The sequence below is a fragment of the Pipistrellus hanaki genome, assembly GCF_964339955.1.
Source record: "Pipistrellus hanaki genome assembly, chromosome: 15".
In the NCBI taxonomy this organism is placed as follows: Eukaryota; Metazoa; Chordata; class Mammalia; order Chiroptera; family Vespertilionidae; genus Pipistrellus; species Pipistrellus hanaki.
This window is the reverse complement of record NC_140517.1, coordinates 38,739,491-38,766,521: the sequence shown is the minus strand read 5'-3', so window position 1 is coordinate 38,766,521 and position 27,031 is coordinate 38,739,491. Positions and strand designations below refer to the sequence as shown.

General features: G+C 49.2%; 1 protein-coding gene across 3 annotated transcripts; it reads right to left on the bottom strand.

Annotated features, from left to right (window-relative positions):
- Positions 1-466: 466 nt before the first annotated feature.
- AXL (AXL receptor tyrosine kinase) lies at positions 467-27,031 on the bottom strand. Of its 3 annotated transcripts, XM_084906970.1 has the most exons (20): positions 26,373-26,925; positions 25,044-25,266; positions 24,618-24,718; positions 23,511-23,687; positions 18,309-18,389; positions 18,068-18,183; positions 15,608-15,818; positions 15,163-15,302; positions 14,368-14,518; positions 14,130-14,156; positions 12,147-12,279; positions 11,768-11,859; positions 9,436-9,531; positions 9,225-9,302; positions 6,993-7,085; positions 6,498-6,619; positions 5,777-5,886; positions 4,490-4,649; positions 3,864-4,000; positions 467-2,280 (listed from the first exon to the last, which is right to left on the bottom strand). In XM_084906970.1, the coding sequence occupies exons 1-20, from the start codon at positions 26,434-26,436 to the stop codon at positions 1,929-1,931; spliced, it is 2,664 nt and encodes an 887-aa protein (XP_084763096.1). In that variant the 5' UTR covers positions 26,437-26,925; the 3' UTR covers positions 467-1,928. The 3 variants fall into 3 exon arrangements, with proteins under 3 accessions (XP_084763096.1, XP_084763097.1, XP_084763098.1); XM_084906971.1 differs by lacking the exon at positions 14,130-14,156 and having other exon boundaries at positions 26,373-26,912; XM_084906972.1 differs by lacking the exons at positions 14,130-14,156; positions 14,368-14,518; positions 15,163-15,302 and having other exon boundaries at positions 26,373-27,031.

Sequence of the window (27,031 nt, the reverse complement as noted above, 5' to 3'; positions counted from 1 at the left end):
CCTTTGTGGGCTGGAGATTGTTGGCGATATTCTGTGCCTGTGTTGCTATGTGAATCTGAATGTTTGGGTCTGTGAGTACCTGTTGTACTCTATGTCTCTGTGTAACTTTACTCTTTGTATTACTTTAGTTTCTTCCTAATGTTGATATCTGCCTGTGATTCATGTTTATTTGTATCTATAATTTTGTCTGTTACTCTGTGTCTGAATTTCAGTATCTCTGTATTTGTGACCAGGTGTATGCCCATTAATGGGTGTCTCTATGTGACCTTGTATTTATGTGCCTATTCCTCAGTAGGGGTTTTGGAGACTCTGCTTTTCTTTGTGTGACTTTTTGTCTATGTGTATGTTCATTTCTATCTTCTTTAAAGGGGAGAACTTCTGGATCCCATCAAATCCTTCCTTTTATGATGGGGAAACTGAGTTCCAGGAAAACCACATGACTGTGGAGAGAGACAAGAGATAGAAGTGTGGTTACAAAATTTTATGTGATATAAGCCCCTTTTAAGGTTTCAGAGTCCACAATCTGTACAGGGGGATACGAGGGACTGGCTCAGGGGGGCAACATGGCCCAAAAGGAGGAAGATTGTCCTCTGTGGAAAGAGGCATCCCTAATGCATTGCACAGGCTTAAGGGAGGTAAACCCCCACATGAGGGGAGGAGAAAGCTGAGGTGGCTCGGGAGGGTCACACAGAAGAATACTATAAAGTTAGAACCTCAGAACCTTGGAGTTCAAGACCTATAGATCTTTAAAATCTTACATTTGAATTTTAGAACTTCAGTGCTTAGAATCTTAAGATTTAGAATCATGGATTTTTGGACCCTTAACTAAAATCCTAGAAAGGCAGAATGCAACATAGAGCCTAAATGTGTCCAACATTAGAAATTATTAGAACTTTGGTCTCTAGTTAATCACAACTAACTGTAGAGTCTTATACCTTTGATGCTGAGGACCTAGAATCTTGGACCAATAGAATCTAGAGTGCCTTGGAATACAGAACTGAAAATTAGAATCTTAGATTTTAATAATCTAGGACCTTGAAACATATGATCTTGAGTCTTAGACACAGAAAATTTAGGTTCTTAGACTAAATCTTAGAATATCACATCTGAGAACATTAGATTTTAGAACCTCCATGTGTAAAAATCCCAAAGATTCTTTGAACTTTTGAATTGCAGAATCTAGAATCTTAGATCTTTAGGATCCAGAATCTCATAACAAGAGCTTCATGGATCATAAAGCCTTAGAAACTCTAATTGACCATTAGAATCTTACAACTGAAAGGATAAACTCTTGAAGCCCTATGCTCTAGTCTAGAGTCAGCTAGGGGATTTATACTCTAAGAGGCTTAGAACATCAAATTTTAGAACATTAGGCCTTAAAACCTCCATATCTAGAATTCCAGAATTCTACGTAGAATGTAGAGTCTTATACCCTAAGGACAATGAAATCTAGCATCATCAAGTCTTAATTCCTATGCCTAGAATAATAGAACTTTAGAACCCCAAAAGTTACAGGTTTTATCGAGATTCTTAAAAACAGGAAAATCTAGTACTGTAGAATCTCAGAACTTTCAAATATAAACCTTAAAGTCTGGCACTTTAAAATTAGATAATTTGGAATTACAGGTCCTTAGAATCTAAGACTCATAACATCTTTGAAACCTAGAACCTAGACTCTTTAAACATTAGAATCAAAATCTTGAAATGTTAGACTTAGGAGAACCCTTAGGGATTGCAGTCCAACCCATCCCATACAACCCCTCCCCACACGGGGGACGCTAAGATGTGAAAAGGGAGAGGATTTGTGCGAGATGGAAGTGGAATTGGTAGGAAGAGAGAGCTTCAGTTGGGGGTAAGGTCTGGAATGGGAACATAGGTGGCAGTGCCTAGCTTGGGTCCTGAGAGGAAGTCCCACGTAGAGGGTTGTCTCAGGCTCCATCCTCCTGCCCTGGTGGTGTTGGGGAGCCCCTGTCAGCAGGTAGGGTGGGGCCAGGGGCTGTAGAAGGGCAGAGGACATAGCGCCCAGCAGGATGGACCTCAGCCGCGGTGAGGCAGCTGCAGGAATCCTTAGGATCAGGCTGGGTTGGGGGGTCAGCTCCTCCAGCAGCTCCAAGTGGTTCAGCATGACTCCCACCCTCATCCATATTGACATAGAGGATTTCATCAGGCTCCTGGGCAGGTGGCAGTGTCTTCAGTGTATTCTCCAGATCTTCCCGTAGCTGTGAAAAACTTGGCCGGTCCTGGGGGTTTAGCTCCCAGCACTGAGACATCAGGGCATACCTAGGACAGCAGAGTGAGTGGTGGGAGACTTAGCAGGGATTTAGAAGGGGGACATTCTGAGAGTTTGGGGGAAATTGAGGACACTCAGGGGACCAACGACATTTCATGGGGCTGGAGGGAACTATCACAGTTGGGGGCATCTATGGTGACTGAAGAATTCTCAAGAGTTTCTGAAGGATTTCTGGGATACTCGGGAGCTGGAAAGGGTATTGGAAAACCTCTCCACATATGGGATGGTATTCTAGTGATAGTTTGCTACAGCAGAGCTTTCGAGGGTGGCTCCCCAGAACACATTGGCATCAAAAACTTGCAAGCTGTGTTGATTTAAAATGTGTTCAAATTCTTTGACATTCTTTTTTCCCCCAAAAGATAGAACCTAATTTCTCTCCCCATTTAGTGTGGACTGGACTTCTTGACTTGATTCTGACTTACAGCTGTGATGTTGTGTGTGACTTTTGAGACTAGCCTGTAAAAGGCATTGTGGTTTCCTCCTTGCTTTTTCCCATAGGATGCTCATCTGGGGGAGGCCAGCCACCATGTTGTGAGGAAGCTCAAGCAGCACTATGGCAGGGTCTGCATTGAAATGAACTGTGGCCTCCTGCCATAGCCATGTGATTGAGCTACCTTGAAGACAATCTTCTAGTCCCAATCATCAGATGGCTGCAACCCCATCTTGACAGCAATCTCATTAGAAACCCTAACTCAAAATCATCCTGAATCTTGGCTGTAACTTCAGGATCACCCTGCCAAGCTGTTCTCAGACTTTGACCTTCAGAAACTAAAGGTAATAAATGCTTCTTGTTTTAAGCTACTGAATTTGGGGTTATAGGTAACTAATACACCAGCTGTGCAGCCTTCGGGAAATGATTTACCATCTCTAGGCCCCCGTTTCTTCTCCTCCAAATAGAAATAATAATACTTCATTTGGCCATTTTAAGGACCAAATGAGTTAACATATGCAAAGCGCCTAAAACAGTGCCTTCTAGTAAGTTCTATAGAAACACTAGCTATTATTCTTGCTCCCCTTGGCTCCGGAACACCCAAGGAGGAGCTGGGGAGTCTGCAGCCCCAGGCTATCCTCTCCTGACCCAGCAACATCATGATGGATAAATGTTCTGCTCATCTGGGTGTCAACGGGCAACAATGTTTGATAAGTGCTCTTCTAAAGAAGCCTGAGAACATTTCAGAGGAGACTTGAAAGTTTGGGAAAGCTCAATAGAACAATCTGAAGAATTTTGCAGAGGATCCTGGGTGTTGAAGAGCATCTGATGAAAGCATAGGTGCTCAGGAGTCTGAGATGGATTAGGATTCGTTGAGAGTTGGGGAGTTTCAGAGTCAGAGCCCCCAGGGAAGGTTGTGTAGTTATTCACTGCTTATGGATAACTGAGGAGGCTGATCCAGCCTGCATGCCATGCACAAGGCAAAGGAGGAAAGGGCACCTTTTGCTAATTCACACCCCTGTGGAGCAGTGGTGAGGAGGTCAGGTGGCCTCCTCAACAGTCTGAGGGATTCTGTACAGGTTTTATAGGGTCCTGGGTATGTTTTGGAATGAAATCTGGAATTAAGTAGGGAAGGGTCCTCACAGTCCATCCAGACAGTCCACAGGCTGCTTCAGGCGGTTTCCTTGACGCAGGTAGTCGTAAATCTCACTGTTTTCCACTCCTGGATATGGGGTTTGGCCCCGAGTGGCAATTTCCCACATTGTCACCCCGAAGGACCACTGTGGAGGGCAGAGGGGAGAGAATTAGAGTGTTCCTCCTGCACAAAGACACCCCCAAACACACATTTATGTGCACACAGCTATTTTTGTGGATGCATCACAGCTATTCACAGAACCACTTTGGCACAGGTACACCTTCATAGAGGTAACTTTTGTGCACACAGACATGCTCACTCATGCACACATTTACCCACTTAATGGACACATGGTCTCTTGTGTCACCCTCCACAACCTGCTGATACACATGTAAATATACTTACCACCACCTCTTCTAACCTTAACTGTCTACATGTCCCATGTAGAACCTGCCACCATGCATACATGGACCTGTCCACATCCCTTGCATGTCCACAAGACTGTTCATAGTCACCCACCATAACCCAGACATGTGTCGCCCACGTGGACAGGTCCCTGTGAGCCTAGGTGCAGTGTGAGATGATCAGGCCACACCCTCCTGTTGTTACTCATTCCTATCAGAGGTGCACATACCACATCACTCTTGCTGGTGTAGACACGGTCAGCCAGGCTCTCGATGGCGATCCACTTGACTGGCATCTTGGCAATACGTCCCTGGCGGTAATAGTCGCCATTGTAGATCTTCTTGGAGAGCCCAAAGTCCGCCACACACACGGACATGTTCTCATTCAGCCTGCGAGGATTGGGGAGAGGAACAGGGTCAGGACATGGACTCCCTCCACCAGGAAGCCTACCCTCTCTCAGACACATCTCTATCTCCAGCCTGGCTCTCCTGTTTGGGATTAGGGCCTATCTCTCCTCCTTGCCCCAGATTTGGAAGGAACTGTGTTACTTCTTGTTTTTTCCATAAATGAGAGTGGGACAAAAAGCTACCGAGGACCTTCCCAGCTCTGGCTTTTTTTTTTTTTTTTTTTTTTTGTCAGATTCTAAAGTCCTTCCTAAGCTCTTTGAGTTTGATTATCTGTTTTGAAAACAAAACTGTTTTCTTGATGTATCATATATATGCACAAATCTGAATTTTCACAAACACACCCATGGAATCAGCGCACAGATTAAGAAACAGAATATTATGGGGCATCCATACAAGGAATATTATACAGGGGGGAAAAAGAACAAACCACTGAAACACACACACACACACACACACACACACACACACACACACTTCCATTAATGGGGGGGGGAGGCTTCTAGTCTCCTTATCCACTTTGGCCCTGCCCCAAGCCCAGCCCCAGACAAGACACTCAACATAGAGAGGGACAGAGATAAAGTTTAAATGTCACCACCCTCATCGGTCACCTCTGTCTCTTTGCTCACTCATGCTGCCCACTTAGCCCACCCTCTTGCCTCTTCTCTCTCCACATTCAAATACTCCTTTAAGATTTCAGTTCTGCCGAAACCGGTTTGGCTCAGTGGTAGAGCGTCAGTCTGCGGACTGAAAGGTCCCGGGTTCCGGTCAAGGGCATGTACATTGGTTGCGGGCACATCCCCGGTAGGGGGTGTGCAAGAGGCAGCTGGTCGATGTTTCTCTCTCATCGACGTTTCTAGCTCTCTATTTCTCTCCCTTTCTCTCTGTTAAAAAATCAATAAAATATATTTAAAAAAAAGAAAAAGATTTCAGTTCATGGCCCATCTCCTCCAGGAAGCCTTCCCAATCCCCTTGCTGACTCTCTATCCCAGTCCTGAATTCTGACCTGTGCAAGGGATGTGTGTGTGTGTCTAGCCCCCTCATTCATCCTGAGAAAAAGGAAATGAGCTCCCTATAGGGCTTAGGGTGTCCCTAGAAGACTCAATACTCACATGCAGTTCCTGGCGGCCAGGTCCCGATGTATGAATCTCTTGGTACTCAGATACTCCATGCCACTGGCAATGTCTGCCATAAACTTCACCAGCATCTGAGTGGGCAGGAACTAGGGGACCAGGGCAGGAGAGAGGTCAGTTGAGTTCCTGAGACCCATCCCTCCTACCTTCCCCCTTTCCTTCCTGTGTGTGCCTAGCTCTACCCTGCAATGGTTTCCCATGGCTACAAGAATTAAATCTAACCATTTCTAACAAGGCCCTATATAATCCCATCCTGCCTTCCTCTGTGACTTAATCTCCTACTGTTCTTGCCCTTGACATACACTCTTTCCAGGGGCCTCCTTTCTAGTCTTCAAACAAGCCATGCTTGTTCCTACCTCAAGCCTTTGCCCATGTTCCCTTCAGGATTGCTTCCTCCCAGATTTCCCCACCTCCCACCAGCTAGCTCCTCTCCTTGGTGAGACCTATTTGTCTATCCAAACTAATTGCCTGGGTGTCCTCTCATTCATCTTACTCTATAATTCCTTTCTAGTACTCACATTATCTTGCCTATTTATTTGTTAACTTGTTTACTGCTGTCCCTCCACTGGCAGACAGTTCCATGAGAGCCAGTTCTTGGTCACCATGGTCTGCCCAATGTCTGAGTAGCACCAGGTACCTGGTAGATGCTCAATTAATACTTGTAGACTAGTAAGACTTGTATATGATTAAATGCCCTCACCACTGGCTGGTCCCCAAGTCGAGAATAGAGAAGGAAGCTGTGTAGATCTCCATGTTTCATGAAAGGTAAGATGACCACAGGTGCAGGGAAGCCATCTAGTTCGGAACCCTGGAAACAGACGCCTGAGTCCCCCAGGCAACCTTATCACTCCAGCTGGACAGAAAGAGAAACCACCCCCTCTCCCAGCTCAGTCTGCCCCTCTCCCTCAAATCTGGCCTCCAAATTGTTTTAGGGGTGGCAAGGACCAAGCTTCAGAGAAGACATTTCCAGCACTGTTCTCAAGGATATTTCCCCAGTCCTCCTGGGGACCTCAGCTATTTCTGGGAAAGGTCACAGGTCACATTCCAAGCTGAGGGAGAGAAGGAGGGGGGAGTTTGCTGACTCTAAGGGAGGGGGAAACAGGGAGCTTAGAGCTTTGATCTTCCCCCCAAGGGATCTTCCCTCTAGTTTTGCTCCCACAAAGCCTGTAGGCCCCCTAAATCTGCTGCCCCTCACCGATGAGCCTCATGACATTTGGGTGGTCAAATTCCTTCATGCAGACAGCTTCACTCAGGAAATCCTCCAGCTCCGACCTTGTGCAGATGGTAACTTGGGGGAGAGAGGAAGGGTGGTAAGAGGGAACGGATGAGAGGGGAAGCAGGGGAGAGTATTCCCCCTCTTCCTCTTCTTCTACATCATTATCATCATCATCATCTTCTTCACTAAACATGACTGCTAAGTGTCAGGTGCTATACCCAGCATTTTACATATATTAACTCATTTAATCCTTTGAGATGTTCCTATTATTTTCTCTATTTTAAAGGGGGGAAACCAAGGCACAAAATGGTTAAGGAACCTGTCTGATGGCATACCCAGCTTGCAAAAGGAATAGGCAGAATTCAAAGTCAGGCTCCGGGTCCACATGCACACACCACAGTAGGCTATGTCCCAACGCATTTCCAATAGCAGTGGGAGTCTATGTGATTTTTCCTGTTTCACAGCTCAGGATAGTGGCTTACAGAGGCAAAGTGCCCAAGGCCACACAGTTGGTATTAAAATGCAGTTAAAGCCAAAACTGTCAGCCTGTGGACTCAAGGGTCCCAGGATCAATTCCAGTCAAGGGCACATTCCTGGGTTGTGGGCTTGATCCGCAGTGGGGAGCATGCAGAAGGCTGCCATTCAATGATTCTCTCTCATCATTGATGTTTCTATCTCTCTCTCCCTCTCCCTTCCTCTCTGAAGTCAATAAAAATATATTTTAACCGAAACCGGTTTGGCTCAGTGGTAGAAGGGTCCCAGGTTCGATTCCGCTCAAGGGCATGTACCTTGGTTGTGGGCACATTCCCAGTGGGGGGTGTGCAGGAGGTAGCTGGTTGATGTTTCTCTCTCATCAATGTTTCTGGCTCTCTATCCCTCTCCCTTCATCTCTATAAAAATCAATAAAATATATTAAAATATATATATATATATATATATATATATATATATATATATATATATATTTTTTTTTTTTTTTTAAAGAACATAGATGTTCAAAAATGACTGAGTGAGTGACTAAGTGATGACTGCATAACCCAAGCTTTTGGCCCCAGTGATTCAGAAAGGATTGTTCCTCCGTCACCCCCAGCCCCAGCCTGACCCTCACATGTGTCAAACACAAGGCCCGCGGGCCAAATCCAGCCCGCCAGGCCTTGCAATGTGGCCCGCACCGCGCTGTCATCACTGCACTCCGCTGTCAGTTTATGACATTGTCAGTTTATGACTGTTCAGTAAACCATTCGGCCCGCGATTTAGGCTGGATTTTAGATTTTGGCCCCTTCTCTGATTGAGTTTGACACCCCTACATGCTTTTTCCCTGGATGGAAATGATTTCCTGCCATGGACTTCCTGTGCTGTGTGTCGCTGGCCTGGCTCCCACCTTCTCTGACAATGTAAATAGTATAGTCACAGTCCACATCAACTACATGTACTATGATCCACATCTAGCATTAAGTGCTTTGCCTCACAACATCCTAGGAGGTAGGGCCATTATGATCCTTTTTTTCTACATGAGGAATGGGAGGCTCAGAGAGGGATAGTCACTTGCCTGAGACAACACTGCTGGTAAATGATGAAGCCAGGTGTACCTCATTTCAGATCTTTCCTGCTCTACTATGTATCACAGGGGGCTGGCTCTTGAAAACTACATTTCCCAGGCTCCCTTTCCTACTGGTTTCTTGTTGGACTTTGCCAATGGGAAGCACTAATGGGAGACTGGCAGATGGGCAGGAAGGAGGAGGGGAGAAGCCAGGGTATTTCACCCTATCTTGTAAGGCTCCCAGTATTTCCTTGGTGGTGGCTGTGTCTCCTTTGTGTTTCAAGCTCTCACGAGGTTTCCTCTAACTCTGTGATTCCCAAACCATGACAGGCATCCCTGGCCATGGGCTCTGGTAATCCTGGTCATTCCTCCCTTTGCCCTTCAGGCCTAGAGGTGGGAGTGACTATTGCTGCTGCTAATCTCCAGGTTGTGTCACTGCTCCCAGGTGTTCCTTCAGTCCTTCCTATACCTTTGTAGTAATCTCATCATATTAAATTTCTCCTGTTGAAGTATCTAGCATAAATTTCATTTCCTGTCTGGAAACTCTGAGGTTCTGTGGTAAAGCCAATTTTCTGTTAGTTCTTTTGCTCTCCTGCCTCCTTTGGGGCATTGGAAAGGAGAGGCTAGGGGATGGGGGTCCCACATGTGTGCACATGTGTGCACAGACTCACTCTTCATTGTCTTCACAGCCACCTTGAGGATGGAGTCATCCTGGTTGAGCTGGCCCTCCATCACAGCTCCAAACTCTCCTGTAGAGGACCAGAGGGAGACACTGACCTTCGGGGGACTCATAGGGATTGCATTTTCTTGTGGTTGGGTGGACATGGGGAAATGAAGGACTCTGTAGTTTGGGGGGATACATACATGTTCCAGGGGACTCACCTTCTCCCAGGGTCTTCCCCAGGGCCACCTTATGCCGGTCCACCATCACATCCCGCAGCTTCTCCTTCAGCTCTTCGCTGATTCCCAGGCTGTTCACTGCACGGGGAGTGGGGATGACAAAGCTATAAAGCTGGGCTGACATTTACATGCCCATTGTTAAAATACTGAGATATGTCTGCATTCATTCAGAAATAGCTACTGTCTTGAGCACTCTCCATTCCCACCCTAGCTCCTCTTCTTGACCCCTTGAATATTCCCCAAGAAGGGAGCCTAAAAGGTTGGAGCCGCTGAGGCTGATTTGGCTCAATGAATAGAGGGTCGTCGGCCTGTGGACTAAAAGGTCCCAGGTTCGATTCTGGTCAAGGGCATGTACCTTGGTTGCGGGTTGTGGGCATGAGCAGGAGGCAGCTCATCGATGTTTCTCTCTCATCGATGTTTCTAACTCTCCCTTCCTCTCCCTTCCTCTCTGTGAAAAATCAATAAAATATATTTTAAAAATAAATAAATAAAAGGCTGGAGCCTGTCACATAATCTCACATCAGTGGGCACACTGATTGGTTAGCATTCTGCCATACCAGTTGTTCAAAATATTTATTAATGTTTTATTGAGGTATATAATCTGTAGAAATCATAAATGAACAGCTCAATGAATTTTCACAAACCAACCCAGCAGTCTAAATAGCACCCAGGTCAAGAACAGACCATGTCCTGCCCTCTCAGGGGTGGCCACTTTCCTGACCTCTCTTACCACAGATTCACCTTCTCTGTTTAGGAATGTATACACACTTTAACTGCTGATAGCTCAATTGATGTTTCTTTCTTTTCAGATTTAACCCATTGGAAAAAAATAATTATTCAACGTGTGTATAGCCCTAGATGGATTGGCTCAGTGGATAGGTAGAATAGATCTTGGCCTGCAGACTGAAGGGTCCTAGGTTCCATTTCGGTTAAGAACATGTACCTAGGTAGCAGGCTCCTGGCCCTGGTCAGTCAATGTGTTTCTCTCCCATTAGTGTTTCTCTCTGTCTGTACCTATCCCTTCTACTCTCTCTAAAAATCAATGGAAAAAAATATCCTTGGGTAAGGATTAAAAAAACCACACACACACAAAACACAACAAAGTGTGTATACATTTTTGAGATACCCTGTATATTGATATTTACTGTGTTCAAAATTAAAGTGAATAGATTTTTAAAATACAAGAAATACATAAGCACACATTCTGTCAACCAACAGAGTGATGACATCATCATACATTAGAAAGTTTCTGGAAAACTCCATGGAATCCCTGTGAGAAAGTGAGGGTGCAAAAGGGCAAAACATATCTTGATATTATTATGAAAATAGTTTTGACCTTATGGACCTCCTACAAAGATCTCAGTGTCCCCCAGGGACTGGATCATACTTTGAGAATTGCTGCTGCATGTGATTCCATTAGATGAGTGTGACCTGCTCACTTCCTCTTCCTTCTCCTCTTAAATTAATGGCTTTTCCAGCCCCTTCTGAAGTCTCCTTGGGGCCTGGCAGCCTTCTCACTTGTGTGCTAGGAAGAGACCTAACTCTGCCCCCCCCCCTTTTTTTTTTCTCTTCTGGATTTAGGTTTCCCCAAATGGAAAGATGAAGAGATTTGACTGGGTGGCCTCTGAGCTTCTCCGTAGCTGGGACCTTCCATAATTCTACAATCCTCTAATAGAGAGCCTATAGTTTTAAGATTCTATAATTTTCAAGATCCTAAGAGTCTATAGTACTGAGCCTATAATTTTTTAAGCCAAGATCGATTCTACCTCTCTCACATCCTATAATTCTAAGAGACAGTAAAGAAGATGGACTTCAGAGCCATATTTCCTGGGTTACAATCCCAGCTCTCCAACTGACAAGCTGTGTGGCCTTGAGCAAGTGTCTTAACCACTTTATGCTACAGTTTCCTCTTCTGTGAAGTGAAGGGTGAATAACATACCTACCTCACTGGATTGCTCTGAGGATTAAATTAAGTGACATGTGTAGAGCACTTAAAACAGTGCCTGTCACATAGGAAATGTTAGGTTTGGCTGTCATTATCAGCATCATAATCATATTATCATTGTCATTATAACCATAAACACATTGTTCTAATATCCTATGGCTCTGAGGTTTGGTCTCTCAATATTTATCATGTCTAAGATTCTATTGTTCTAAGGTTTTTCTGTGTGATTCTATATTTCTGTTGTTCTTAGAGTCTGTGGTGCTAACATCCTAGTATTCCAAGGTCTTTGTTTGGTTCATGTATATGGAAGACTGAATCTCTACACTTGTTATCCCCAAACCAGGGCAGGGAGGCATGGAGTTCACTTACAGGTGGCTTCAGTGGTCCGGCGACTGTAGGACTTGCGAACGCGATACCTGACCACCAGCTCGCCCCTCTCCACTGTTGGTTCAAACACCTCTCTGGGGGAAATGGGGAGAAGGTGAGGGTAGAGCCATGTGGAACCCCCTCCTTCCACTAGCAGTGAAAGCAAGTACCGTCCCAATCCAAGTCCTACCTTTCCTCTCCTCCAGCGTTTGCTGATATTTTGGACTGCTACCTTCTTCTTTCCATTCATTCCCCAGACCCTCACCCTAATTCCAGTTCTTGGTAATCTCTCCTCCTGCACTAGCCTCTCCATGGCCTCCCTGCTTCCAAGTTCTCCATCCTAGTCCATGTGAGCCTCCCTACTCACAAAGTTCCAACTCACCCATAGCGGGTCTCCTTCTTCCGCCGGTGGATGAGGAACAGGGCCAAGATGAAGACACAGGCAGCAGCCACAACTGCTCCCAGCAGTACATACCACCAGGGCCAGGAGAAGGAGGGGGCTGGAGGTTCACTCACTGTCAGGGCATGGGGGACAGGTCATGGCTAAGGCCCTGCGTCCATCTCCCTGGGACCCAAGGGGGTGATGTTGGAGGGAGCAGATGTGGATATATTTGATTAGGCCTATCATAGGTGTATTCACACATCTGAGGAGACTGGGATGGGCAAGGCATGCAATGAATGTGATATGAGCGAGTGTTAAAGTAGGAGCATGAGACTTGTAGGATGGGTGAGGTGACTTAAGAGTGGGATGGACAGTTAAGGACAGTTGAAGAGTGTGTGATGAGTGTGAAAGGAGTGTGGGATGGAAGTGAGAGAGTTGTGTGGAATTGGTTATAATAATGCAAGGAGGGCCCTGGCCAGTGTTGCTAAGTGGTTAAAGTATTAGCCTGTGTACCAAAGGGTCACACTTCAATTCTTGGTCAAGAGCACATACCTAGGTTATAGGCTTGATACCTGGCCCAAGTGAGGGTGCGTGCAGAAAGCAACCAGTCGATGTCTTTCTCACATCAATGTTTCTCTCTCTCTTCCCCCTCCCTCCCTTCTTCTCTCTCTAAAAATCAATGGGGAAAAAAATATCCTCTGGTGAGGATTAACAACAACAACAAAAATAATGCAAGGAGGGCTGATGAGCATGAGATGGGTGTGAGTAAATTGCTAGTAGAAGGGTATGAGATATATGATAATTGTGCAAGAAGGGAGAAGTTGGGTGTGGAAAAACAGGTGAGTGGGGGAGAGAATGCATGAGTGGAGGGTGGTGTATGAGGCATGTGCAGTAAGTATGCAAGAGCAGTAAGGCTCCTGGGATAAATGACCAAGGAATAATTTTGAGGACTGTGTGATGGCTGTGGAAGGGTTTTCACTAAGCGAGGATGAGAGTGAAGTAAATGTGCAAAGGGGTGTAGTGTGCAAAGGAATGTGTACAGGGTGTGGATGGGTGTTGAAGGAATTGGGGGATGTGTGAGTGAGGATTATTCAAGGAGTTTTAGATTCAAGGAGTGAGCAATGATTTGTAAGAATTAACTTTGGTGTGAGAAGAGTGTAAAATATGTGGAAAGGACAGATGAGCCAGGGATGAATAAAAAGGGTGTGCAAATAGGGTGGGAGTGAGTGTGTAAGAAATTGAGAATGGGAATGTGCTAAGTGTGCCAGGAATTTGTGTGGGTGTGTGTAGAGAATGGGAATGGATTAGGATTGCCTAGTGGTGAGGGAGTAACATGGAAGGAGTATTGGATGAGTATACAAGGAGAGTTGTAGAGTGTGGGATAATGTGGACTGAAAATTTTTCAGTATTTGCAATGTGGGATGTATGGTGAGTGTGTAAAAAGTGTGCACAGAATTTGTGAATGAGAGGTGTGGGCAGGATTAGGTTCTGGAGGCATGTGTCAGGAATGAAGAATTATAATGGAATGAATATGAAAAGAGGGTGGGTTAGTGTGGAAGGGTATTCAAATAAATGCAGGAAGACATGAAAAATATTTAAGGATAGTGGGATGAGTTATAAGAGGTGGAATGGAATAGTGCTAGAAGGATATAAAGGGTGTAGGAGGAATGTTTGAGTATTGTTAAGAAATATCTGAGAAGGATGAATATGAAGGGATAACTCATCCACTGTTCTGTCCTTCCTTCCTACCCACCCCATTCATCCATCCATCCATCCATCCATCACCCACCCACCCATCTACCATTCACTGAGTACCTATTCCAGGCATCTCCATTAAGGACCACACAAACCCAAGAAATAGAGGATTAAAGTGATGAGTTTGAGAAACATGAAAGGGATGTGTAAAGCGTATGAGTGTGATGATAGGGTCCTCACTGGGCATTGAGGGAAGGAAGGGAGGTGAGGGGATGCAAAAGCCCTTACCCAGCAGGTGCACTGGCTGTCTTTGCCCTGTGAGGAGAAAGGACAGAGGGAGGACATGCTCAAGGAGGGCAAGACTGGTGTGACGCAGGTGAGGGTGTGAGGCTCAGTAAGATTCTGAGTAGGAACAGAGCCTAAATTGGTGTAACACTGAAAGTTGCAGAGAGCAAGTCAGGAACATCTAGGGGAGATAAGGTTCTTGTGGGCACTTTGAAAGCGGCTGACTTGTCTTTGGAGTTACCTGGGCGCCAAGGCTTTAGGGGCACGGGGAGGCTCCATGGTCCATCCCCAGAGGCGGTGTACGCTGCCACACACACTGTCAGGTTGGGCACAGTCCTGTCCTCCCGCAGCTCCAGAGTCACCTCTTGCTTTAGTCCTATGTCCATTAGCACCTAGGACATCCAGACATCAGGATAGAGCCCCAGGTTCCTAACCCTTAGGCCTCAACTCCCCAACCTTCTGGAAACCATCTCCTCATCTCCAATACCTTCTTCCCTTCCTCTTCCTACCTTTTCATCCTCACTCCTTTATCTCCATTCTCCATCCCTGTGCCCACTAAAATATCAGTTCCACTAGGACAGGACTTTGTCTCATTCTTTGTCGTGTCCTCAAGTCTACAACAGTGCCTGGCACACAGTACTTATGCTGAAAACTGAATTTTCATCTTTCACTCTCATCTCTCCATCCTCTTCTAAATCCCACCCTCTTTTTCCCACCCTACTTCTCCACCCCAGGGATGCTGTTGGCATAGCTAATAACTTTGTGCAAATTAGAAAAGGCAACCCTTCCTCAAGATGCTATACAACTGTCTGCTGTAACGTTGTTGTGGTAAAACATGGAGGCTCCTGGGATAAATGACCAAGGAAACATGTCTACTAAAACACTTTTTACAATGATTCATAAATAGCCATTCCCCCCCCCCCCCCCGACCTCTTTAACCTTCCCACAATATGCTCTCCTATGCACGACCCAACCTGCTTCTCCTCCTCATTTCCCTCCTCAGCTCCTCCGCCCCACCCCAGCCAGCAGCACCCACCTCAGGAGTGTCCTGGCCTCGATAGGCTAGCCGGTACCCTAACAGAGTGCCCTGCAGGGGTGCCATTGGCTCCTGCCAACGCACGATGGCTTGGGTCCCATTCCGTATGGCGGTAACGTTCTTAGGGGGCCCCAGAGGCACTGGAGAACAGGGAAGAGGGGAAGCTGGCACCCCCTACCTCGTCCTGACTTCTCCCTGACCCCAGGAAGTGAAGGCAGGGTGCAAAGAGCATGTGCGTGGGCAACTCATGCAGGCCTCCTAGGAGCGAAGCATAGGAAGGAGGTCCAGGAGAGATGCCAGTGATGTGCTGAGGAGTGGGGACTAAACAGGAAGGAGGTGGAGGCCACCTGGGGTAAATGGGTGAGAGTAGATACTGGGGGTGGCACTGATGTGAACGAGGTCCAGAGGGCAGAGGGCAATGTCTCCCCCACCAGCCCCTTCTTACCTCCTTCAGGCGTCTCCACGGGAAGCCAGTGGGTCCAGGGTGAGGGGCCCTGGCTACTGGCACATGCCACCCTGATGTGGTAAGGACTGTGAGGACGGAGGTTGTCCAGCTGTAGTTGGTGAGGAGGGACAGATACTTGCACGGTGAGGGGCTCCTCTGGGGGATCTGGCTCTCCCAGCCTGATGCCTACCCCCTCATCTGACAGCACAGCCTGGGGGCAGAAAAGGAGTCTGAGGACAGGATGGCCATGCAATCACAGGAGCAGTCAGACAACACTTGATGGTGGTCCTTGTTATTACACAACTTTGAGAAGATGTGTGTGTGTGTGTGTGTGTGTGTGTGTGTGTGAGAGATAGCTTCATTCTAGTGCTCCCTGGGCACCTGCATTTGCAAAGTGAGGAGACCATCCAGCTGCACAATGTGGTTCTGTCATCACTTGCAAAAGCTACCTCTGGCAAGACATTCTCTCTCTGAACCTGTTTCTTCATCTGTAAAATGAGGTATAACACCTCCCTGCTTCGCAGGGTTGACTGAAATCCTGCTGCTAAGCATTTAGAAGAGTGCCTGTGTGCATTGAGTGTTTGCCACTATTATATTGTGTGTGTTTGTGTGAGGCTGCCTTACCAACAAGTGTCCAATTCCACACACCTTGCACAGCGGCATAGGCTGGCACACCCACCTGGTCCCCAGCAACGGCCAGGTCAGGATGGCAGGGCTACAGCTGGGGAATACCCCTGGGCAACACGTAAACTGGTTTGAACACCACATCAACAGCTAACATTTCTGGAGTGTTAACTATGTGTCAAGCACCCTGTCTAGTGCATGTTTGGGGAACTCAGTGACTTCTTACCACCTCCTATGGGGTCAGTTTATTTTTTTTATTCCTATATTACAGATGAGGAGACAGAAGCCCAGAGAGGTTCAGCCACTTGCTCAAAGTCACAGGGCTCCCACATGTGGAGATAATACCACCCAGAGGCCCAGGGAGGAGGGGGGCAGAGGGTGGGTAGCAGGATGAGGGGAGGCTGTCCCCTTGCCTGCTCTTTGGCCCACAGTGACAGCCTGGAAGAGGAACCTCTGCTGGGACAAAGGGGACAAGGATGCAGACATGCCAGCTCCCACTTCTCTTTTCCCTGGGATGCCTGTGACCCTCCCATTCAACCCTTCAGCCCCAGCCTATGCACAGCAGGAAGTGAGACCTGCAGAGGGAAGAGGACACACTTCTGCTTTCCTGCGGACACTGGATGGGTGTGGGGTGGGGGTATAGCTGACACCTGACCTGGCATTTGAGGTCTCCCAAATTGGACTGGCCTCTGGGATTGAATCAGTTTCATCCTCTAGCCCGTGGGCAGGACTGGTCATTTCCTCTCCCTGGGCCTCAGTTCCTTACCTTGAAAATGGGAAGATTAATAACCACTACTTTTAACGTTAAAATGACAAGTGAATAAGGTTATGTCCAAGGTACACAATTGTAAGAAAGACAGCTGCTTTTTAATCAAGTACTGGCTCTAAAGGGTCTCTAAGGAGGTAAGGAGATCCTTTGGGTTTGGTGAAACAATGGTTCGAGTCCCACCTCTCCACTTGGGCAAGTTTCTTAACTACTCTGAGCTTTAGTTTCTTCTGGAAAAAGGTTGTAAACACAGACCATATTTCACAAGCACACAAGGGTGTGTGTGTAAAGCTGTAACACAAGGCCCCACACACAGTTGACACTCAATGAAAGTGGGCCATTATTAATTATCATCTCCTATCATGGGCAATGACCTACCAACTTCCGAATCACAGAGATCCTCAGGCCAGAATTGGATCTTGTACTCACATGTCTGTGTGTTTGTTTTTTTTACACTAGAGGAGGAGCAACTTGCAGAAAGCTGGTCTGGCCCTTCTCAGCTGTCAGGTAGTCTTCTTCTGATTGGCCCTGAGCCAGGCAATAATGAGGACTGAGTGGTGACTGAGACAGCCTGGCTGTACCCTCTCAGAGCTCTGTCCAGTGAGGAGACAGACTCATCCCCAGACAGTTATAGCCCAGAATGGTCAGGCCTGAGGTGTGAGAAGCAGGGTTGTGGGTAGCCAGTGGTGACCAAGATGGCTGTCTCAGGGTTCCCATTCTGACTAGTCAATATCACTGGTACTAAAAAAAAAAAACACCCTGAAAACAGCTAATAGTTTATCACACATTTCTACTTGCATTTACTATTGAATTCCCACAACAAGCCTTTCCAGTAGTACTACCATTATTCCCATTTTATAGACGAGATAACTAAGTCACAGTCACCTACCTGAGCTCATGCAGCCAGCAGCTGATGGAGTTAGGATCTGAACCCAATACAGCTGCCTTAACCTGATGCTCTACTGCCTCTCAACCCACAAAGCTGGGAAGGGTTGGTTACCCAGGGAGATGCTGAGGGCTTGTGGGTGTGGGTGGAGAGGCGCCTGAGGTTAGTAAAGTCTGAGTCTCACCTGCAGGGTACAGTGGGTGAGGGGATAGATGCCGCTCGGGCCTGGTGTCCAAACCACTTCCAGCTTTGTGGGCAGGCTGGAAACCAAGTGGAGATCATGGGGCCGCTGGGGAAGCACTGTGGAGATGAGAGAAAGTACTGACCCAGGGGGCCTTTGCCCAAAGGTCCTCACCCAGCTCTGACCTTTGACCCCAGCCCCACACACATATGACACCCAGATCCCCAGATCCTTTTTCTGTCACCTGTGATGATGGCCGTGCGGGATGTGGTGACCCCCTTGGCATTATGGGCTTCGCAGGAGAAAGAAGACGTCTTGTTCAGGCCTGGGGAGTCATATGAGGGCAGGACCCAGTGTCAGAGAGGTGCCCCTACCATGCCCCACCTGACAGGGCCAGGCTAACCTAAAGGGGCACCTGCTTGGAGGGAGACTATGGACAGGGAGGTAATGTGTTGGGAACACAGGCCTCCATCCCAAACACTGGGACAGGCCTGGGGCCTCAGCCCTAATGCTCCACCACATGGACACACATATATGCAGACACAGGCACACACATGGATAGACTCACATATATACACAGAAACATATAGAGACACACACACACTCTTGTACACACACTTATGCACAGACAGAGATACATATTGTACTCACGCATCACATAGGCACCCTTAGAAACACATTCGCACAGCAAGACACACAGATACAGAGTTATACAAAGGCACACATAGAAACACATAATTATACACAAGTCACCTACACCAATACACACAGTTATACCCATGAACACACAAAGAAACACATTCTCATACAGAAATACACATACTTAAAAGCTAGACACACAGACACACTCACTTAGGTGCAGAAACACACACACAATCACACTGAGTCACACGGACACACATAGAGGCATATACATCTAATAAACACACACTTAAGAAACAGGTTCTCATGGGTGTGTGTAAATGTAGAGGCATTTACTTCTATATATAAAAGCCCAAGTGACTGTTATGGTGGAACAGCCAGTCACTATGATGCGCACTGAGCAGGCTGGCAGGTGAGTGGTTAGGAGCAGGTAGGCAGGCAGGCAGGCAAGCAGTTAGGGGAGAGTGGTGCTGGATTGTGAGAAGGATGTTCAACTGCTGAATGTCCGACACAGGGATGGGCCTAAACCGGCAGTCAGACATCCCCCGAGGGGTCCCAGATTGAGAGGGCACAGGCTGGCTGAGGGACACCCGGGCACAAATTTTGTGCACTGGGCCTCTAGTTTGTTTATAAGCTCGGTTCCTACCAAGTCCACTCCCCCTCACTCACACACACCTCACTCTCCTGGGCCCTGGCCACATGCCTCCTAGATGGGAGGCACACATCAAGCACTTTCCCACCTCAGGAACTTGGTACTTCTGTCCCTTCTTAGAACAGTCTTCCCACTGACGTCCAAGTGGTTCTCTCCGCACCCCTTCACATTGTTACTCAGATCCCACCTTCTCAGTCCTTGTGTCCCTGACCACCTTGATTAAAATCAGAACTGTGTGGCTGGTGTGGCTCAGGGATTGAACCAGGAGGTCAAGGTCCGGTCCCCAGTGGGGGGCATTCAGTAGGCAGCCGGTCGAATTCTCTCATCATTGATATTTCTGTCTCTCTCTCTCTCCCCTCCTCTCTCTGAAATGAATGGGAGCATATTAAAAATGTTAAAAAGAAACACATTTGGAACCTCCCTCCATATCTAGCCTTTTTCCTGCTTTATTATTTTCCTTTTGGCTATTCTCATCACAATGTCAACTCCACTAGCATGTCAGCTCCGTGGGCAGGGGTTTCTGTCGTCCCCTGCTGTATTGCCAGTGTCTAAGATGGCCTGGCACCCAGTAGGCGCTCTATAAGTGCTTGTCCAATGAGTAATTGAATTTGTGTGTATACATTTGTGTACTTATGGGTGTTTCTGGCTGTGTATACAGAAATGTGAGCATGGGTACTTCTGAGGGTGAGTTAACCTACGTGTCATGAGTAACTGTTTTTGAGTGTCTTGGATGGATTGACTCTCCTCCCTGGTGTGATGATGGTGGGGACACAGGCAGACACACACACACACACACACACACACACACACACACACAATCTGGGTGACAGGATGTAAGGAGGACAAAGTCTTAAGTCTGCATGTATAACTGTAGTTCGTGCCCGTCTGCCTATGCCTGTACCAGTGTGCTAGTGGACCAGTGAGTGTATGTGACTGTTGAGTGCTTGCGTGCGCTTCTTGGGTTTGTTCTGTGCCTGTGTGCCTGTTCTCATCACCATCTACTGCAGACACAAAGTTTCCTTTTCTTAGTCAGCAGAGGGAGTGGAAGGAGGGAAAGCCGGCTGGCCACCTGCCCGAAGGGGTGGGCAGGGAAGCTCCTCAGTTCCGCTGCCCAGGCACTAGTTCCCAGCCAAGGTCAGGTGCCTGCCTGCCCCCGCAGCCCCCGCAGCCAGCCGCTATTGCTGGGGGAGGGACAGGACAGCCCTGGGCAGTTGGGCAGCCGGTGGGGGGGTGAAAAGCCTGGGTCCCCTCCAGCCACCTGGCATGTGGGGGCCGCCAGGGTCACTGTGTGGGAGCTGGCACTGTCCTCCGGAGGAGCACTGGGGCAGGATGGGGGTTTGGGGGCAGGATGGGGTTCTGGAGCCAGGTCCTGTTCCAACCACAGCATTCCTGCCCCGTCTGAGTGAGTCACCAGGCCCCACCCTCTGTACTTCCGGCGGGCCTTGTGCGGAGGGGCCCAGGATCCCCCTTTCCAGGCTCAGACACCAACACCTTGAGGGAGGGGAGAGCAGGGATGAAGGGGCCTGGGTCCCCTTCCCTGCAGCGGGTTCTCTCTCACAAGCTAGAGCAGGCCCACTCCAGATGTGCTTTCCAGATGCATGTCCACCTCCCGTCTGCTCCTGCTCCTCCCCCAACCCTGTGTTTTTTCCGAGGGAAAGAGAGGGATGGAAGGAGAGAGGGGGCACGCCCTGAGTCAGATCAAGGGACAGATGCACACAAATGGGAACATTTCTTAACACAGTCCCCGCCTCCCCCAATGAATCACACTTAACACACAGGGACCGTTATTGGCACAAAAAATGAGAATGCGGCACTCAATAAGCTACGCACAGGCTGATGCTGGGGAAAACACGCTGTGACACAAATACACACTCAGTGACTTACATACACACGGGCTGACACAAATAAAGGAAGAGAGCAAACATAAACACAATCAAATGTGCACACATTAACTACAAACACCTAGCAAGACACATACACCTAGGTTGCAGCTGACAGACACACAAACCTCCCTGCATCTTGAGAGGCACACCCCAAGGGACAATCACAAATTGAGGTTGAAGTGGACAAATAATACACACCGGAACCCGTAGAAGTTAATATGGACTTGCTCACACAAAAATACAGCCAAGATTTCAAAACACAGCTGGACATACTCAGGATGCTGAAGACATTCATTGAGACGCAGACTGATACAACAGTACTGGCTTGCATGGACACGAGGGTTGCAGCAGACACACAAGAGGGGAGATGTGTGCACACAGGCGGCGCAGACACATCTACACACTGGCTGCTAAGCACCCCATGTTCATCCACTTGGAGGGCACTGGGGCCTGGCTGGTACTCAGGGAGAGCAAAGGGAGAAGGGTGTTACTGTTGTCTGCTGTGAGTCACACGTGCATACAAACACACACACATACACACACACACACACACATTCACACGGTGTCCATGGGACATAGTCACATACAACATGCTCACCCTGTGACAAATACACAGACACCACAGATATCCATGAACACAGATATGTATACACACAGACAACCACAGTCAGTGGAAACACACTAAGTTGTCCATTGACACAATCTAATTCCATGGAAACAAAAGCCCACTCCATTATACTCACACCCATAGGCGCACACCTGTGAGCTGACATTGTCTTCTCTGTATAGGGAGGTATGGGAAATAGCCACAAAACGCACTGCCATCTCTGCCCCAACACACATACACACTCTACCCTCACACAGTGCGTCACAGCTATGAGCACACAAACACAAAGGCAGACACAGGATGACACTGGTATACTTAGTCACACACACACACACACACACACACACACACACACACGTGTGCGCACACCCCTCCCCCCACTCACTGAGATAGCTACAGAAGCTGGCCCTTGCTAATTACCCCCCCCCCCCATCCAAAGAAGTTGATCCAAAGGGACATGGATGCACACTCAGAACCTCCTCCACCCCCCAAACTAATACACACACACAGATTGCTTTCACAGCTGTACCAAATACTGATACATGCATAGTCCCTCTTCCACCTATGGTTCCCCCATTTTTCCTTCTTCCTGGGATGGAGTTGGGGAGCCAGCCTCCTCTCCCTTCTTCTCTCTGGGGTCCTGCCAAGCTGACTCAGTCCCCAGAGCCACTGGCCTGAGTCAGCCCTCTGGGGGGCTGGCATACTCACCACCTTTCCCTTGCACACTCAGGGTCCCTAGAATGCTGGGAATGTGGGCCCCTCCCACCACCCTGGGAGACACTCAGTCAGGAGTCCCCTCCCCATCCCAGCAGATGGAGGAGCAAGTTGGGGTGCTGGAAACTGATATCCTACAGGTTCAGCCACCTCCCTCTGACTAATTGAGCCTCCCCCTTCTGTATTCCTGTCTCTCCTTTCTCAGTGAAGGGGAACCCCCTGTGTCCATGGTCCCCTAGCAATGCCATGGACTGCTGTGTGACCCCAAGCTTGGTCCTGCCCCATCTTGAGTTACCTCTCTGTGATCTGCCCTCTCTGTCTTTGATTCTCTCTCTCTCTCTCTCTCTCTCTCTCTCTCTCTCTCTCTCTCTAATTCTCTCTCTCTCTCTCTCTCTCTCTCTCTCTCTCTCTCTCTCTCTCACTGTCATTCTGTCTCCCACTTTAACCCCCTCTCTTTGCTTCACATTCTATCCCCACCAGTGGGGTTCCTCAGTGACTGGGTGGACAGGTTGGGAGAAGTGGAGGAGAGGAGGGCACGGTTGATTCTGGTGCCCTGCTTGGGGTCAAGGGCTGACAAAGGGCCATCAGGCCTACACACACTTGGGCTATGGAACAGCTCAGAGGAAACCCAGGACAAAGAATTCTATTCAGAGACAGGCTGGAGTAGTTGGAGGGAGAAAAAGCAGAGAGACAGGACACAGAGAAACAGAGAGCGATGGCGAACAAAGACAGAAGGAAATGGAGAAAGTGAATGGAGAGAAGTGAGGAGGTAGACAGGGGCGAAGATGCAGAGGTGGACTCAGAGGCAGAGACACAGGAACAGAGAGAGACAGACAGAGAAGGACAGAGGGACAGGCAGACACTCACACAGGGGCATGAAGAGCATGCTTCTCCCACTTCCAAACTGCCAGGGCCGCTACAGTGAACTGGCCACATCCCTGGACTCACCTGGAACACGAAGTATGTGCTGGGGGGTGTGGCCCATGGCCAGAGACAGGGGGACAGCATCCTGGAGCCAGAGCAGGTTCACGGGCTCTGGGGGACCCTGGGCTCGGCAGCTCAGGTTGAAGGGGGTGTTGGCAGTAATAGTCCTGTCCTCAGGTTCCTCCAAGAAGTAGGGCAGGCCTGGGTGGGAGGTGATGGTAGAGGCTGGGTCTCTCAGCCCCCAGGTGTCTGACTCACTGTCAGGTTGTTGGAAGCTGCAGGCTCCTTAACCCCTCAGGCCTCTACCCCCAGGGCACATCGTCCCAATACCTGTTTCTCCCAAACAGTGTTCGACCCCCAGGACATATAAGCCCCTCATTCTTTTCCAGAATGCCTGACTTCTCATCCCATTTTACCAATGAGGAAGGGAGGCTCCTGAGGATGGGAAGAGGGTTAAGTCATGCCTCTGACTCCTTGTCTGTCCAAAAAATGTCCTAACCCAACCATGGTTGACCCCAGGATAGCCAACAACTCCCCACCCCAAGATGTCTTCTTCATCAGAACATACACTGGCCAGGTTATTATGATCTCTGAACACATAATAATCTGGCCACTCAGTGTATATCCTATATAATAAAAGGCTAATATGCAAATTGTCCCCTCAACCAGGAGTTCAACCAGCAGGCAGGCTGGCCAACCGCCTATTTCCCCAAGCCCTGGCCAGGCTGGCTGGACCCCACCCATACATGAATTTATGCACCAGGCCTCTAATATATATATATATATATATATATATATATATATATATATATACACACATACATATATATATAAAATGATTTCTGAACACATAATAATCTGGCCACTCTGTGTGTGTGTATGTGTGTGTGTGTGTGTGTGTGTGTGTGTATACACACACTCACACTGAGTGGCCAGATTATTATGCCTTCAGAGATCATAATAATCTGACCACTTAGTGTATAAATCCCAATAATTTATGGACCCAAGTTTCCTGATCCTTAAGATCTCTGACATTCTTAGTATGTATGTCCCTGGGAGACATCCTGAATCTTCCAATACCCTCTGATCCTGGGTTCCTGATCTCCCATGAAGTCTGAGCCCAGGGCTCACCTTCTAGTCCAATGTAGCCTGGCTGTGACACAAAGGTTTTTTCTCCTAGGACCACTGCACACCGGTACGACCCCACGTCCGAGAGCTGCAGGGACAAGATCCTGACAGAGACAGAGAGGTTTGGGATCAGAGCTGGACACTGGGAGGGAAGCATCAGAACTGAAAGATGGGGGTCTGGACTGGAAACACGTATGAGCTAAGAGGTGGGCACTATTATTAACTCCTTTTACAAAAGAGGAAAGTGAAACCCAGGGCTACATCACATGCTCACGGCCACACAGCCAGCCAGTGGCCAAGCTGGGTTCCAACCCCGGAGGAACTCCTGCTGGTGACTCTTTCACCCACCATGTGATGGAGGTGGTGGGGGGCAGGGGGCAGGGGGCAGGGGGATGTGGGGTTGTGGCTGGTCAGGGAGAGGCTGGTCACCTGAGTTTGCTGACCACTTTCCAGTCATCCTGCTCGTCTTCGCCCAGCGGCACCTGGATCTGGGTGCTGTCTGCCAGCTCTAGGGTCTGCTCATTCCGAAGCCAGGTCACCTCAGGGGGCTCTCCATGAACCAGAAGCTCACACTGAAGGGTCCCCGTGAGTTCCCGGGCACCGGTGATGTTCCCTGGGCTCCTCACAAAGGGGTCCTTCTGAGCCTGTGAGCCTGCAGGGAAATGGGGAAGGGTTGGCTTAGGAAACTCCACTTCCCTCCAATTCCTCAGTTCCACCCTGGGCCTGCCTATGGCAGCCACGACCTTGCCAGGCCTTTAGGCCCACATAGTTGTAGTGTGACCTCAGCGGGGGCTGGAGGGAGGCGCCTTGAGGGGAGGATGGGCGCCTTCCCAGGGGATTTGGGTCCAGCCTCCATCCCTCAACTTTGGGAAGAAGGCCCGGGATCTGGCAGCCTCCCACGTCCGGGCTGGCGGGCAGGGCCAGCTCTGGCTCCACTGCCCTCCCTTAGGGTCTCCAGAGACTTGACAGGTCAGGCTGGTGGATGGCGGGGAAGAAAAGGGAGGGAAGGAGAGGGAGAGGGGAAGGGAGGGAGAGAGAGAAGGAGAGATGGCAGGGAGAGAAGCCAGAGAAAAGTTGAGCAGAGGCAGTCAGAGATAGAAAGGAACAGAGACCAGAGAGAGACAGAGGGTGAGAGATGAAGAGACACCCTGGGGGTTGGGGGGTGGGAGTGGTGGCAGTGACTTTGATAGAGACAGGGAGAGATAAAGGCAGAGTCTGGGAGAGGGAGAGGGAGGAAGAGGCACCGAGATGGTAGAGCTGGAGCCTGAGACAGAGCCTCGTCCCAGAGATGGAGCAGACAGACAATGGTGGGGCAGGGACAAGTGTGTGTGTGTGTGTGTGTGGGGGGGGGGGGGTCCCCAAGCCCTCGCCATCCCACTGCCGCTCTGAGTACTCCTTTCTGGAACATTCCTTCCTGGAAGCCCCCGTCTCAGCCTCTCCCCAGAGCCCCGACTCAAGCCCAGCACCAGCCCCTGCCTTCAGCTTCTCCTTGGTGTCTGTCTCTCAGGGTGTGCATCTCTTCCGTCTCTGACCCTCCTAGTTTCTATTTCTTGTCCCGCTGTTCCTCTCTCAGAGCCCTGCTCTGTCCCCGGGGCCTCTCTGGGTTTGTCTCTGTGTCTCCCGGTCTCCCGGTCTCCCTCTCTGTTGTTCCAAGAAAATTCCCTGAGCCAGCTCTGGACCACCTGCCATCCACCCCTCCTCTCCCGCCTCCCCCAGCCCCTCCACAGGTGGTCTTGCCCCTCAGGCCCCATCACTCACCGTTGGGGGCCACGCAGCCCCAGCAGCACAGAGCCAGCCACCAGGCCAGCGGGACCCTGCCCATCCTCGGGCTCCGCGCGATCTCTGCCAAACTTTGCTCAGAAGTTGCTGGGCACACGGAGGGGGAGGGGGCAGGGCCGGGCTGTCCCCGGCCCTCCCCCCAGCTCCGGGCTCCCGGCTTTGGCTCTGTCCGCCTGGCACAGGAAGGGCTCCTCACCAGCTCCACTCCACTTCGTGGCCGCCTTCCCTGCTCCCTTGTCTTCTTCTCCCTCCCAGACCTCCGAACCCTCTCCCCTGCCCCTGGCTCCCCCGCCTCCTCCACCCACCGGGCTGGGAGCCGAGGGGGCCACTGGGATTTCGAGGGGTTAACTTCGGAGAGGAGAGGACCAGCCCTGTCTTAAAGGGACCCTGGAGGGAGGCTGAGAAGGGGAAGGAGCCCTGGTGGCTTCACCCCTAAGCCTGGGCCAGAGAGGCAGGGAGGCTGTGAGTTTCTCTGCCCGGCTCAGGGCGCTGTCGCCCTGGGCTCTCTGGATGTCCCGTAAACATTCTTCCAGAACTCCACTCTCCGCTCAGCCCCTGCGATGCCCCCTCCCCGGCCTCCACCCCCAGCCCAGCCCCAGTCAGGCACTCCTCTCACACTCACAGCTCCTCCTCTCCCC